This window comes from Tripterygium wilfordii, chromosome 19, assembly GCF_013401445.1.
Source record: "Tripterygium wilfordii isolate XIE 37 chromosome 19, ASM1340144v1, whole genome shotgun sequence".
Classification (NCBI taxonomy): Eukaryota; Viridiplantae; Streptophyta; class Magnoliopsida; order Celastrales; family Celastraceae; genus Tripterygium; species Tripterygium wilfordii.
Window position 1 is genome coordinate 2,049,632 of NC_052250.1, and position 14,840 is coordinate 2,064,471.

Sequence of the window (14,840 nt, forward strand, 5' to 3'; positions counted from 1 at the left end):
GCTGTCTTATATATTCAAATGAGGCTGAAGCTTGAAGATACATACTGAAAGCTTTTCTTTTGGTTTAAAGATTAAGATTACTTTTTATTGTACCATGAACATTAGAGATTTGGAGATGACAATTAGCAAGCAGAAAAAGAAAAAAGTATCTACAGTAATCCATTATTAGCATATTGTGCAAGTATTGGAGCAGATCACAAACCATCAGACTGGCTGAGTAAAGTGATGCATTTATCTCCTGCAAACTATTCCGTTCCCGCTTGTCGAGCTGCTGGTGCAATCAAGCATGTCATATTCCATCGCCAATGGGTCCTTTTGTTCCAAAACTCCGGTTGGGGAGAACACACATCGTCCGCAATCGGTAGAGAGGAGCGATGAGGTTCTGTACAGGTCCTCACCTCCCACCACTGGCATTGCAACGCCTAGCTTCGCAGGGTTCTGGTAATCAGGCTGGTAAGTCCTTCCCAACACTCCTTCAACTTTGGATGATAAGCCATAGAATTTGAACTGTACCTCCAAGTGAGCAAAGCAGTCATCAGTAGGTATCTGATATTTATGAATTCTATCATCTTCTTTCGTCACAGGCACAACATTGACTGAAATCTCTGCAAACTCCGGGAGAGTGACTAGGACACTGTTCTTGTTTGATGTTCTCTCTACCCTAATGTCATTATCAGAGGACTGCCATACAGATAGATTGCCTTCAGGTATGATTAACTCCTTCCCATTGTGTGTGAACTTAATAAGGTCAACTTCATCATTCCATGCTGCTGCCTTGGTGGCCTCAAGAGAGAAGGTCTGTGAATCAAAGAGGATACCAAGTGCTTGAATCCAAGTAAAGTCCCTGGTCCTTCCAGCTGGTCGGTGCCCGATGAAATGGGCATTGATTTGGAGGTTGAGATCAGACACTAAGCTGAAATGCTCATTGCTTTTGCCATGGAAGTAGAAAACAACACCATCTGCTCCAACAAAACGGGGGTCATAGCATGCTGCTCCAGGGCGATTGCAATTTGGTTTCCACCCTGTTGTTAAAAGAAAAAAGAACTTTTGTGAGTCATGGTCCAAAACTATTTAAGGACAAGTGATTTTGATTTAACAGAACTAGTTTTTTTACTTCTGCATTCTGCCTTGCAAATGGGGGATTCACAGTCGATGAAACAAACTTTGCCTTTCGCGTTTGGAGTTGTTGTTGGGCACTCCGCCGGACATATCAGCTTCTTGAGAAAGCACGGGCTTTTCCGGATGGTGCAGGTCTTGGTTAATGCATGGATTTGTGCGCTGGATACAAGGAGTATCAGAAGAATCAATATGCCATTGCTGTTGGAGACTTCCATGCTTGCTCTTCTCAGTTTCAACTGCCTAAACTCAACTGCACAAGTATTATGCCTCTCTTGTTAGCTGTTATCTCCTTATATAGTCTCACTTGGGTGTCTTAATACTTCTCAAGGAATCTAAGCTACTGACTTTGTGCATTCTTGTTGTTCATCTCAAGTAGAAGAACATGGCTTTGTTGGCTAAAGCTTGAACGCTAATCTTGGTCAAATGCTTTGGAGCCAGTAATTTTGGATTTAATATTGATAATAGGCTGCATGTCAACCATGGAAGTGAGGCCAATAAAGGACCCTTTTATGGACGTGCTTTGTAAGACAGTGTGGAGCTTTACATGCACGCATACAGACTTGCGAAATCTGTATGAACCCTAAAAGCATTCAACAAGGCCCGTGACTTGTACACTGGAGCTTAACAGGCACACAATTTGGGCATCAGTCAACATAGAAAGACCCATGGCATACACAGTCGAGCCCAACATGTCCACGTCCTGCGCAACAACCGACATAGCAAGGCCCATGGCCTATACAGTTGAGCCCAATAGGCCCACAACCTGGGCAATAGTCAACTCTACAAGGCCCATGACGTATACATTCGAGTCTAATTGGCCCACGACGAGGCAGCAGTTTACCTGGAAAGACCAATGGGCCATACTGTCGATCTAAAGCCCAATAGACCCACGACATGGGCAATAACCAACTCAGCAAAGGCCCATGGCATTCAGAGTCAGTCTACGAGCCTTTGATCCAAAAAGCTCTTCTACAAGCTCACAACCTAATCATCAGTTGACTCAGCATGAGTCCATAGTCCAATAAGCTCATTCACAGGCTCACATATACCAAAGTAGAAACCCAAAGCCCATCAAACTCAATGCCCATATGCCGATAGTGGATCACGTGAGCGAGAGACCTATAAATACATGAGGTCCCATCACATTAAAGAGACTTTGAGGTTTTTGACTCTCTCTAAATATTGTCTATTCTCTCACTACAATCCCTCAACCATATTATTGACTTGATCATCGGAGTGTCTTGGACCAACACCACACTAGCGTCAAGCTTCTTCATGATTTGCTCCTTGTGTGATATTTGCTTGGTGGCCTCGTACAACGATGATTGTAAATTCTCGCATCTACATAACTCAATTTCATTTTATTGAATCTTCACATATTTACAAAAAAAAAAAATAAAAAAAATTAAAGAGAATAACAAATTATATTAACGGTTGAATTTAAACAAAAAAAATCATATTAATTTAAATAAACGTGATAATCAAAATATTTATATGATTTCCTTTATTATTTGCTGACGACACCAACAGCCAAAACTCCCATTGTGTTCCCTCCACTACAAATTTTCTAATTCACGCTTTACCTACCTTTTACCTCTCCAACTTCACTTTTCAAAGAAAAACCCTAAAACCATACCAAATAATTCTCTCAAATTCGTATTCTGCGAGTCGACTTGGGCACAGAAGGTCAGTCGCCTTTCTTCTTTACTCCTTCGACTTTCTCTGGCACGATCCTTTGACTCCATTTCATTTGAAATCTTGAACGAAATCATTAATGTCAGTTACAGCATAAAAACCCTTCAGTTTGGTGTTAAAATTTTGTAATTGTCTTTGTTCGATTCAGTAATTTGAGTAAATGGATGAATTCGGGTGGGTTCTTGAAGTTTTGGGAGTTTGACCGTTTAATTTCTGTAGTTTGTGCCGGAAATGGTGATGAATTCGTATTGCAATTTTTTGATGGGATTTCTAATGCGAGTGTGACGACAGAAGCCTTTTTTTGTTTGTTTGTTCAAGATGATATGTAGTTGAAATTGGAGTGAAACTTGTTCTTGCTGGGTTTCACAAGCTTAATGAATTTAAATTTGAATTGAGTTACTGGTTAGTTTGTACTTGTAGGACATAAAGAACTATGACGGACACTCCTGAATCTGATGGTTCCGTTAGGAAATACACCTTGCGGAAGAAAGCAGGTTCTAAAAATTATGATGAGAACTTGATCGACGAGTTAATAGATACGCACTTGGGTACTTCAAGAAAGAAAAGAAATAGAACAAGGGAAGATTTGGAGAAAGAAACTGAAACAGAGGCTATGATAGCAATATCCCTGGGTTTTCCAATTGATGCTTTGCTTGAGGAGGAGATTCAAGCAAAGGTGGTGAGTGAATATGGTGGAAAAGAGCAGAATGATTACTTAGTTGTGAGAAATCATATTCTTGCTAGATGGAGGAGTAATGTGCGGGTGTGGCTATCAAAAGGACAGATTAGAGAAACAGTGAGTAGTGAGTATGAGCATTTGATGTCTACAGCATATGACTTTCTTCTCTATAATGGATATATCAATTTTGGGCTTTTGGCATCAGCCACTTCCCCTATGCCAGACGTGAGTACTGAGGGATCTGTTATAGTAGTTGGTGCAGGACTTGCTGGATTAGCAGCTGCAAGGCAGCTCATGTCATTTGGTTTTAAGGTGGTTGTTCTAGAAGGTAGAAATAGGCCTGGTGGTAGAGTTTATACTCAGAAGATGGGTACAAAGGGTAAGTTTGCAGCTGTTGATGTTGGCGGCAGTGCTATTACTGGCATCCATGCTAATCCTCTTGGAGTTCTCGCTAGGCAGCTTGGCATTCCACTTCACAAGGTCAGAGATAATTGCCCTTTGTATAAACCAGATGGGGCACCTATTGAAAAGGAAGTTGATTCCAAGATCGAGTTTGTTTTTAATAAGTTGCTGGATAAGGTGAGCGAACTAAGAGAACTTATGGGTGGATTTGCAAATACTATTTCTCTCGATTCAGTTCTGGAGACACTAAGGCGATTGTATGCTTTGGCTAAGACTACCGAGGAGAAACAACTTCTTGATTGGCATCTTGCTAATTTGGAATATGCAAATGCAGGATGTCTTTCGGATCTGTCAGCTGCCTACTGGGACCAGGATGATCCTTATGAAATGGATGGGGACCACTGCTTCCTTGCTGGTGGCAATTGGAGACTTGTAAAAGCATTATGTGAAGGAATTCCTATATTCTACGGGAAGACTGTGAAGACAATTAGATATGGAAAGGAGGGAGTGGAGGTGGTTGCTGGTGATCAAGTGTTTCAAGCAGATATGGTCTTGTGCACCGTGCCTCTTGGAGTGTTGAAGAAAAGAGCCATCCAATTTGAACCAGAGTTGCCTGAAGGAAAGCTGGCAGCAATTGAGAGATTGGGTTTTGGATTGCTGAATAAAATTGCCATGGTTTTTCCTCATGTTTTCTGGGGTGAGGACCTGGACACTTTCGGATGTCTCAATGAACACAGCAATAAACGAGGAGCATTCTTTTTGTTCTATGCAAAGCATACTGTTTCTGGAGGACCAGTTCTTATGGCGTTGGTAGCTGGTGAAGCTGCAAAGATGTTTGAAGCCACAAATCCATCTATTTTGCTTTATCGTGTTCTAACTGTTCTTAGAGGTATCACATACCCTTGAAGGACTGGTTATAAATTATCATTGCACTCCCGCCTTCCTTTTCTTGCATTCATTTTCTTTGAAGCTTTCACTGTGTTTGCCATATTTTTTTTTTCAATAATATGTCGATTTTGCAGGTATATATGGTCCAAAAGGTATTGATGTGCCAAATCCCATACAAACAATATGTACAAGATGGGGCAGTGATCCCTTTTCATATGGTGCATACTCTCATGTTCGGGTACAGTCATCTGGCAAAGATTATGATACACTGGCAGAAAGTGTGGAGGGTCGGCTATTTTTCGCTGGTGAGGCCACAACTAGGAAATATCCAGCGACCATGCATGGTGCCTTCTTGAGTGGCCTAAGAGAAGCCTCAACCATTTTGAAGGCTACAAGAAGTCGTCAAAATAGTTCAAGGAAGTCCGTGCAGAAAAATGTTGGAACAACCAACGATATACTGCTAAATCTATTCGGGAGGCCTGATCTTGCATTTGGAAAATTCTTGTTTGTATTCAACCCTTCAACAGAAGACCCAAAATCAATGGGGCTTATGAGAGTTACATTTGAAAAATGTGGTGAGGATTTAAGGAAGGAAATAGAACAAGGCCGTCAGCTTCCATTGCAGCTCTACGCATCAGTTTCTCGTGAACAGGCACATGAACTACAACAGCATACTGGAGGGGATGAAGCTAAGTTGTCCTACTTAACAAAAACTCTCGGCTTGAAGCTAATGGGATCTGACGCCCTTTGTGCTGCTGCTAGTTCATTGATTTCTCGTATTGCTAGTGCACGGAGAGGCAGGGGCAAGCACCGGCTGATTGTTGGCCAGTAAGTTACAGTCTAAATGTCAAATTAGTAACTTTCAGACGCTTTGCATTTTAGTATGCGTTCTGTTTTGTGCAAATGCATGCTCCATGAGGAGATGACCTGATCGATCCTGCGTTTTCTTCCTTTGGTGTCATGTCCTATACATTGTTTACTGTAGAACAGTGGTTTCACTGATGGTGAGCAACTAAGTGGCTGATCAAGCTCTGAAAGTTTAGGCAAAAAATCTGTATGTACAAGCAAACCGTAGTCAACAACAAAGCATTATAGGAAATTTGGTTGTAATTTTTGTGCCTTTTAGGGTTTACAAGGTATCCTTGTATGCATACAACATATTTCTTTATAGAACATTCTCTTATTTCATACTTTAGTATTGAATCCTTTTTCCCTGTTTTATTAGTTGTTGTGGACAGAATCATGCCTATTTCACTTGCTAAGTGTTTCAGCTATGAAATGGGCTGGGCTTATGCTGAAACCGGACTGATAATGGGTCGAAAATGAACTCGAATAGGATGGACGAACTTAGGCCCAATATTGACAGGAAAAAAAATCCAATATTAATTTTTCCAAAGATGTAATTTCATTTACATTATCTCTTAATTGGCATTACATCTAAAAGTCCAAATTAATTAATTGTTCATACCTTATGAAAAAACTAGTTGTTCATAGAGTGCCATTCTTTGGGTGGATCGTAAAACCGAATAATTATTCAGTGGTCCTGGCACACCATGTCATGCATTGATGTGATGCATCAGAATCAATGATACGGTGCCAATTCACATGCGGTTGATTCATTTTTAGAATTTGAATTGTAAACCACCCACCTCCATTCTTAATTACCCATACATTGTCATCAATTACTCGTAAATTGATACCATTTTATTGATTATGGTATATACCATATTAGCATATGACATGGTGTATTAGGACCATTGAATAATTTCTCTATGAAAACTGTGTACTCAACTGTATGGTGTTTATTCTACCTATTTCTAATCACTACTCAAAATAAATTATTTGTAATAAAGACAAATCTAATAGGGTTTTGAATCCTGATGTGTGTCTAGAACCTTCATCATCTAAGATTTGTGCAAATTAAGCACGTGATTTTAATAATCTCGAGAGAAGGTAGTAAAAATATACATTTATATACTTAGGAAAAGTGATAAGATATGAAAAAGACCAAAAAAATGGTCATAAATTTTATAAATTCGATTTGATACTTTCATTTAAAATAAAAAGATGTCATGAAAGCTTGATTCTTCTTAGGACCAAATCGTAATACTCTTGTAGCCAAGAGTTGGGTTTTGATCAAACTTACCCCATCATCATGTGGGAAACTTCTATGCGTCCGAGTTTAGGCCTATGTCAATTGTCTAAAGAATAAACTTGTTTGGTGTCGTTATCAATTATAAAAAAAATTCATAAAATCTTGTGTGAATTAAAGGAGAAATTCACCTACTCCTGAACTTAATTATCTTACCTATATGATACCATAATATCTTCCAATCCATATTTCATCATATCTACATTAAGGTTGACTAATTTCATTTACATCATTGTGTGATCTGTTTTTTAATTGGATATTTCTGGCTACATAATTTTATGATTTGTCACATTTAATTTATTCCTATTTAGGATATATTGATAATTAAATTTCATGATTTTGTACAAATGAGGGAGAGAAAGAAGGCCACCTCTCTACCTAATCTTTCCATGGAGTTTATATATAGAGAGCTCCATAGATAGCCATTATTCTCTGAATTTTTGTTTGCCAAAATGACCAGAAAGAAAGTGAAGCTTGCTTATATCACCAATGATTCAGCAAGAAAAGCAACCTTCAAAAAGAGAGAGAAGGGATTGATGAAAAAGGTGAGTGAGTTGAGCACCCTTTGCGGCATTGATGCTTGTGCTATTGTGTACAGCCCCTACGACTCTCAGCCCGACGTCTGGCCCTCTCCCGTCGGTGTTCAACGCGTGCTGTCGAAGTTCAGGAAGATTCCGGAGATGGAGCAGAGTAGAAAGATGGTGAATCAAGAGAGCTTCCTTCGACAGAGGATAGTCAAGGCGAACGAGCAGCTCAAGAAGCAGAGGCAGGATAATCGGGAGAAGGAGATGATTCATGTCATGTTCCGGAGCCTAACAGGGGAATCGCTTCAGGGCTTGAACATGATGGATCTCAACGATCTCGGATGGTTGATTGATCAGAACCTGAAGGATCTTCACAAGGCTTATGAGTCATATGATAAGAATGTGAATGATACGACTGCTCGAGTAGCTCCTACACCAACACCATCACCACCGTCACCGCCACCACCGTCTGCGATGGAGTTCGAGGAGCTTTTGGTTGATCAAAAGCCAGTGACAAGTTTTGGGATGAACATGCAGAAACAACAATGGCCTATGGATATGCTGAACACTCAAGGTAAGAAGACGGAGACATGGCCAGCGGTTGGGGAGGATATGATTTTTCCATTTGTGGAAACTCAACCGAATGCTTTATGGTCCAATGGATTTTTTCCTTGAGGAAGATACATTGGATCATCAAATATATTTTTCTTACTAAAGTTCAAATCTATGAATACGTTCGTAATATTAGAGTGTGTTTGGATTGAGTGATTTGGGGGGAAGGGAAAGGGAAGGAAGGGAAGAGAAGAGAATGGAAGGGAAAATACATTTCCCTCTCTTATGTTTGGATAGATAAAAAAAAGAAAGGAAAGAAAATTAGTTTAAGTTACTAGTTTATCTTTATTTTTTATGTTTAAGTGTTATGTCCAAGGATAAAATATGTTTTAAACTTATAAGTAACTTAATTACTAATCTCTTCCCTACAAATGACTCCATTTTGGGAGGAAAGAATTTTGACAAAAATTTAATGAAATCTTCCTCCTAAATCCCCTCAAATCCCTCCCCGCATTTTTTTATAAACTATCCAAACAAGGGAATTGGAAGGAAACTCCCTTTCCATTCTCTCCCCTCCCCTCCAAATCCCTCAATCCAAACACACTCTAAGTGATTTTTGAAGAGTTTAATGATAAATATGTTTATACGATCATATAGAGCAGTGGCAGACCTAGAAATTGTGATCACTGGAGGCACAAAAGTGGTGCGGGGTTGCCCTCGAATTTTTTTTTGGTTCTTTATATAATGAATTTTTAAATATAGACCGAAAACGAAAAAAAAACACATTTACTAATTTAAAACAATAAAAATACATTGTAATTTATCACAATTGTTCTCCACGAGTTTTCATATATTGAAAACGTGATATTATAACATTAGTAATAGTTCCAAACAACTTTTTTTTTCTATATATAACATACAAGACAGTCACTAAAAAATTGATCATTCAATCACTCAAAAATTGATCATTCATTTGGTTACTAGGTAAATGACAGTTGGACTTGACAATGTAAAGGGCATACAATAGAGTTCGGTTAGCGATTGAGGGGCTTGGACAATTGGGCTTGACAAGGAAAATAGAATGGGATTACGAGCTGTGACTTAGGACGATTGGGTCAAAATTATTTAGTAGGCTTTAATGGACTGGGGTCATATTTTTTTTTTATTGGGGGCCTATATATCAAATTGTCAAGAAGTCACATGTATACTTAGTAAAAATTTTCAGAAGTCATTGGGGGCCATGCTCCTGGTTGGCAAGGCGTAGATCCACCACTAATATAGATGTTTCGAGTTTGATCCTCCTCATCTCCTTCCCCTTTACTGAAAAAAAATAAAATTGTATGTTTCATATCCATTTTAAGAAAAAAAATATTGATATCATTAATTTTTTTTGGTGAGTATTGTATTAAAAAAAAATCATATAAGAATACGAGGGCATATTCCAAGATTAATGTTGTCCATACGACTTAATGCAAAACACGTGAAAAATAATTATTGAAAAAATTAATAGATAGATATATTTTAACATTGTGAATATAATTGTGTATTTTTGTTTGAAAAATAATTAAATTCATCAAAAAAATTGGTGATTGCTATTTTACAAATGAACTATTTTAATGTGCAAGCCCCTATAAATAACTAAAATAACATGGTTAAAAAACAGAAAACAAAATATTTGAAAACAAAAAGGGGGAAAAAGGCCTTAAAATTTTGCAACTTTGTAGCAAAATCTATTGGGGGGAGAGATGATGGTCTTATCCTGCGCCGCCCCTGCAAATCCTGCGCGGCTTCAGCGGGCTTCCATGCCTCCTGTGGCCGTTACTTCAAGCTCTCGAGTCTCTTTTCGCAGTGATGGCCATCCCTTTGTTCCTGAGGTAAAATGAAAATCAACACTCAATAGTTTGGTTAAGGTTCTGTTTGGTTGTTCTGAAAATGCGATATGGACTTAGATATTGTAATTTGGTTCATATCTGTTTGTCTCCCCAGAAAATGCTGGAAGAAAAGTGGAACTTTGAGTATATGCCGTAGTATTTAGGATTTCAAAGATCGAAATTTAATAACTTTCTGTTTGTTCTTTGATTTTCTGCTGCAAAAGAGTTGGCAACCCTTAAAATTTTTGTTATGGTTGATCATACCTCAAAACCCAGTCATTCCAACCTTTGATTTCAAGGAAAAGAGGGTTCTTTTTGAAATATTAATAAAACAGCATCATTTTGTTGCTTAATCGACTGGAAAAAGATAAAAATGTTTTTCTCTTGTAGATTATGTGAGCCTGCTTTCATTTTCTTTCTAGTATTGTTTAGTTTACTTGTGTTCAGTAGGACATTAAAGTAGTAGTTCACCTGAACATGGAACCTAGTGATATTGGATGCTCAAGTTGCTTCATTTTTCTGCAACACAGGTTGTCAAAGCAGTTGACTCCTTGTATTTAGATTTCAGAGCTGTGGACAATTTGGTGGCACGCAATACTGCCCGTGTTCTTAAAGCTTTTCAGAATGCTCGGCTTGGATCTCATGTGGGTAAATAGATTGGTAGATTTCCTTTGACAATGACACACCTGGTATTATTAGTTATACTTAGCATAATATTCATTGTATGCTGTTGAATGTTGATTAGTTTTAAGCTTCAGGTCATGGTTATAATGTTTCTAACATGGCAAATTGCTTGGACGTAATTAGGTCTAGCTCTGATCTTAAGTGGGCATTTTATGAGAATGTATGCGTACTTTCCACATATCTGTGAACTCCATGTATTAATAGCCATGAAAATGTCACCTTCCTGTAATGACTCAGAGAAGAACAAATAAAAATTTTCTAATCGTGTATTTGATTCTTCATGTATTCAATATCTTGCAATTTCCGTCTATTTGTAATAACTCAGTGGAATAAATTCCTACTTATTCTTTAGCCTTAAAGACTTGTGTTACTTATATTTATACTCAGCACTTTGCTGGATCTACTGGTTATGGGCACGATGAAGCGGGGGGACGTGAAGCACTTGATCAAGCTTTTGCGGAAATTTTTGGGGCCGAAGCTGCAATTGTTCGCTCACAGGTTTTCCTATATGTATACTTATAAGGGTTGTTGTCTTTAGATTGTGATGTGTTACAATCCTTGGGCCTAACTTGTTTTTATGCTGTCAGTTTTTCTCAGGCACCCATGCTATCACCTGTGCTTTGTTTGCATTTTTGAGGCCTGGGGATGAGGTGAACTGCTACTTTAGATGTTCTTTATGCTTCAATCTTGGCATCTTGTGTAAACTGTATCTTTCTGTTTTACTGAGGTTGTCTGCTCTTTTTCAATAGAATATATTTTAAACTAGTTTGATTGGCAGCTTTTGGCAATTGCTGGTGCTCCCTATGACACCTTAGAGGAAGTTATTGGAAAGAGAGACTCCCATGGGCTGGGTTCGCTGAGGGATTTTGGAGTGGACTACCGTGAAGTTCCGGTATATTAATGCAAAGTAGCTTTGAAATCTTTTGGTTCTACTTTGTGTTTTAACCTCAATTTTTTTCCTCATGTGCAGCTTGCTGAAGATGGTGGACTCAACTGGGAGTTACTTAAAGGTGCTTTGAGACCTCAGACAAAATGTGCACTTATACAGAGGTCATGCGGTTACGCATGGCGTCAAAGTTTGAGTATAAATGAGATTGGGAAGGCTATTGAGATTATCAAGGTAAACCTCCTTACATTTGGAGGGTATACGATAGTGACATATTCATGCTATTCCAATATTAAAGCATTTGTATCAAACTATATTCTCTCACTATTTGTGTCATAGTATTCATGACATTATTACCTCACCATTATTTGCACATGCTTATACAGATGCAGAATCCCAGTTGCCTAGTGATGGTGGATAATTGCTATGGTGAATTTGCAGAAAGTTTTGAACCTCCAATGGTGGTATGTAGGATGGTTTGCATTCCTTTCTTTTCCAAAGGAGGTGACATCATTGTTGTTAATGGTGGGGCAGGGTGCAGATTTGATTGCAGGTAGTTTGATAAAGAATCCTGGTGGAACAATTGCCCCATGTGGTGGATATGTTGCGGGAAGGAGAAAATGGGTAGAAGCTGCAGCTGCTCGTCTCTCTGCACCAGGACTTGGAGTGGATTGTGGCTCAACACCTGGCAATATCATGCGGGCATATTTTCAGGGTTTGTTCCTTTCTCCTCAAATGGTTGGCGAGGCTATCAAGGTATTTAGTCAGCATGTTTTTAGTTCATTGATTTCACTACTTAAAAATTGCAACAAATTTATGCTCGTCTTTCTTTAAGAGCAGGGAACCTTGCTGATTGCTGAAGTCATGGCATCCAAAGGATATAAAGTCCAGCCTCGTCCTCGTGTGCCCCGTCATGATACTGTGCAGGTTATGTTTCCGTATTCTACACATTCAGATGAAGCTTCAGCAAAATCATATGGGGTTGCTCAAGAGATGCACTCTGTATACCAACAGCAATTTATTTCTATTCATAAATGGTGTTCTATTACATATTAGCTGGGTTTAGACCATCACCTTTATTATGTAAAGGTACCAAATTATGGTGTGGTCTTCCCAGTCTTGAATCTCTTGATAAGCTCACTAAAATATTTGTTCCAAAGGATGCTATGAAATGACGAGGGGAAAGCTGAAAATTGTTCTGCAATGCTTTTCAGGCAGTACAGCTTGGAAGCCGTGAGCGCCTGCTCGCTTTCTGTGAGGCTGTACAGAGAAGCTCCCCAGTAGGTTCGTTCACCAAACCTGTACCAGGTACAACCCCAGGATATGCATCAGAGGTTTGAACATGCTCCCCTTTACATTACATTTTGTATATCTTGAAGATGAATTTTATTAAATTGCCTGTTGTCTATGTTCTGAGGGCAGATTTTGAACAGCTGCTTCTAAAGTATAACCCTTGAGTGCTGGGCAGTCCTAATGACAAGGAAAACTGCCCATGAATGTTATGTGAGAACAGGATGATCCTGCTATTCATCTTCAAAACAAAAAAAAAAAAAAGCTCAATAAAGAATTATTCAAATAGACAAAAATAATCTTCCTAGTTGCATATGTAAAATAAATGGGTGCTAAATATAGCTTTCTTTCAAGTTTGTTTGAAAAGTGTTCTCTTACTGTGTCCGTTGGCTTGTTCAGACTTCAGACTATTTTTTGAATGAATAGGCAACGTATCAAAGATCCACCAACCAATTAAAAACAAGCTAGTTAATAGCTCCAGGAAAGTTGAGGTTGAAGTATGGAACTTAAATGTACTGAGCCAGCTATCAGTACAAACATCAAAACAAGTTTCCTTATCTTGGTAAACTTTAATGTTTTTTTCCCATATTAGCCAGCATGTGGCTAGGGAAGGCTCAAGGGTCTTCTTTATTCCTTATTTCTGAAAAGCAGATTCCAAGGAAACTTGGACTGCCCTAGATGATGATTGTTCATCAGCTCATCATTGAACTTTCTGAGAAAATTTTTTTTGTCAACCAAGTGGTTCCAGCATACTGTATATTCCACACCATTATTAATGCTGGACTCATAGATCATCTTCCAGAAATAGAGAAAGGTGTTCATGTCCCGATCATGAGCTTGCCTATACAATTCAATATCCCAGACCATAGATTCAGTCTAGCTTTTCTTAATTTACAAACTATATATGTGAACTATATTTAGCATTCAAAGTTCCTTGAAATAGCTCTTTTCTGTGATCTTTCTAGTTGGTCTAAACTATAAACATCATTTATCAGGTGATATTTGCTGATGGTACTTTTATTGACGGAAGCACAAGTGAACTCTCTTGCGATGGTCCACTAAGGGAGCCATTTGCTGTATATTGTCAGGTTCTTGCTTGAATCTTACTTCATTCCTCAATGAGCTTTAAGCAGATTTATCTTTTCTTTTAACTTAAAGGAGCCTACCATCTAAATATTTAAAATGCTTGTGCTCTAGCAGAATTGAATGACATATTTTGTCCTCAGCAAACAATTAATTACCAGCTTTGGTTTTATATTTGAATGCAGGGTGGCACTCACTGGACTCAATGGGCCCTCGTTCTTGGAGATGTATTGAAATATATTTAGTCATGCTCGAGAATCGATCAACAAGGAGGCACATGTTCTGTGATTCCTATGAAACCATTACTTTCTGCGTATGCTGCAGCTGTTTCTGTTGAACCAGTGCCGTACTATCTATTGGTAGTCTCGGAAGAAATTAGTTTAGATTGCTTAAAAGCATTAGGGATGGCCTTATATCTTGTGTTACTGGTGAAGCCAATTTTGTAGGCAGAAGAGAAATGAGGAGTTGTAGATTCTGTATTTAGATAGATGAACACATCTTTCTTTCCTTTTCTTTCTCCAAAACCTTATTTTTCCCTACTTTCAGAAATGATGGGATAATGTATTATATACTGATTCATTTGTCACAGTCAGTACTTGCCTTCACTGTTGGTGCTTGGTTGTACATTTGTTATTGCACTCCTGGTTTAGGGACTTCTTGTTCATGCTATCTTGGTTAAGACTAGTCTTTGCTTCTGTTTGAAACCCAAGTGGGATTGGGGTAGGCAGCTCCTCCTCTTCCTCATTTTTTAAGATATAAAATATTTTTTTAAAAATAAATAGATGGTATGTAAGATTTTGACCGTTGGATTGTGTATTCAACAATTAAATCTTTTTTTTAAAAAAAAAAAGACTTAGAACCACTCAATGATGCCTATATTTTGATTTCACAAAAAAAACGACGTCGTTTTAATGAAATGGGAAAATAGAATAATATTATTGCGGTGAGCGTGGATCGAACACGCGACCTTCAGATCTTCAGTCTGACGCTCTCCCAACTGAGCTATCCCCGCAAG

The 14,840-nt window shown here is 38.4% G+C and overlaps 4 protein-coding genes, 1 long non-coding RNA gene and 1 other non-coding gene across 10 annotated transcripts; 4 read left to right on the forward strand and 2 right to left on the reverse strand.

Annotated features, from left to right (window-relative positions):
• Window positions 1-118: 118 nt before the first annotated feature.
• LOC119986294 lies at window positions 119-1,365 on the reverse strand. Its single transcript, XM_038830873.1, has 2 exons — window positions 1,115-1,365; window positions 119-1,022 (listed from the first exon to the last, which is right to left on the reverse strand). Exons 1-2 carry the CDS (start codon window positions 1,332-1,334, stop codon window positions 232-234), a joined length of 1,011 nt encoding a protein of 336 aa, XP_038686801.1. The 5' UTR covers window positions 1,335-1,365; the 3' UTR covers window positions 119-231.
• LOC119986295 lies at window positions 313-1,543 on the forward strand. Its single transcript, XR_005465224.1, has 3 exons — window positions 313-453; window positions 585-707; window positions 1,252-1,543. It is a non-coding gene; the product is annotated as an uncharacterized LOC119986295 (long non-coding RNA).
• A 1,112-nt stretch (window positions 1,544-2,655) lies between these two features.
• On the forward strand, window positions 2,656-5,988 carry LOC119986292 (lysine-specific histone demethylase 1 homolog 2). 2 transcript variants are annotated; one of them, XM_038830869.1, is made up of 3 exons: window positions 2,656-2,805; window positions 3,235-4,784; window positions 4,918-5,988. In XM_038830869.1, the coding sequence occupies exons 2-3, from the start codon at window positions 3,248-3,250 to the stop codon at window positions 5,613-5,615; spliced, it is 2,235 nt and encodes a 744-aa protein (XP_038686797.1). In that variant the 5' UTR covers window positions 2,656-2,805; window positions 3,235-3,247; the 3' UTR covers window positions 5,616-5,988. The 2 variants fall into 2 exon arrangements, with proteins under 2 accessions (XP_038686797.1, XP_038686798.1); XM_038830870.1 differs by having other exon boundaries at window positions 2,666-2,805; window positions 3,222-4,784.
• A 1,399-nt stretch (window positions 5,989-7,387) lies between these two features.
• Window positions 7,388-8,170, forward strand: LOC119986293 (agamous-like MADS-box protein AGL80). The gene has a single exon (XM_038830871.1). The coding sequence runs from the start codon at window positions 7,388-7,390 to the stop codon at window positions 8,132-8,134; it is 747 nt and encodes a 248-aa protein (XP_038686799.1). The 3' UTR covers window positions 8,135-8,170.
• A 1,537-nt stretch (window positions 8,171-9,707) lies between these two features.
• Window positions 9,708-14,479, forward strand: LOC119985294 (uncharacterized protein YnbB-like). 4 transcript variants are annotated; one of them, XR_005465082.1, is made up of 12 exons: window positions 9,708-9,885; window positions 10,413-10,526; window positions 10,954-11,076; window positions 11,154-11,216; window positions 11,345-11,458; window positions 11,537-11,686; window positions 11,839-11,916; window positions 11,987-12,208; window positions 12,293-12,379; window positions 12,667-12,760; window positions 13,738-13,830; window positions 14,011-14,479. XR_005465082.1 is itself a non-coding variant. In XM_038829550.1 (12 exons), exons 1-12 carry the CDS (start codon window positions 9,757-9,759, stop codon window positions 14,068-14,070), a joined length of 1,353 nt encoding a protein of 450 aa, XP_038685478.1. In that variant the 5' UTR covers window positions 9,708-9,756; the 3' UTR covers window positions 14,071-14,479. The 4 variants fall into 4 exon arrangements, 3 of the variants coding, with proteins under 3 accessions (XP_038685478.1, XP_038685479.1, XP_038685480.1); XM_038829550.1 differs by having other exon boundaries at window positions 12,667-12,786; XM_038829551.1 differs by having other exon boundaries at window positions 10,954-11,064; window positions 12,667-12,786.
• Window positions 14,480-14,764: 285 nt separating this feature from the next.
• Window positions 14,765-14,837, reverse strand: TRNAF-GAA. Its single transcript has one exon. It is a non-coding gene; the product is annotated as a tRNA-Phe (tRNA).
• Window positions 14,838-14,840: the final 3 nt, after the last annotated feature.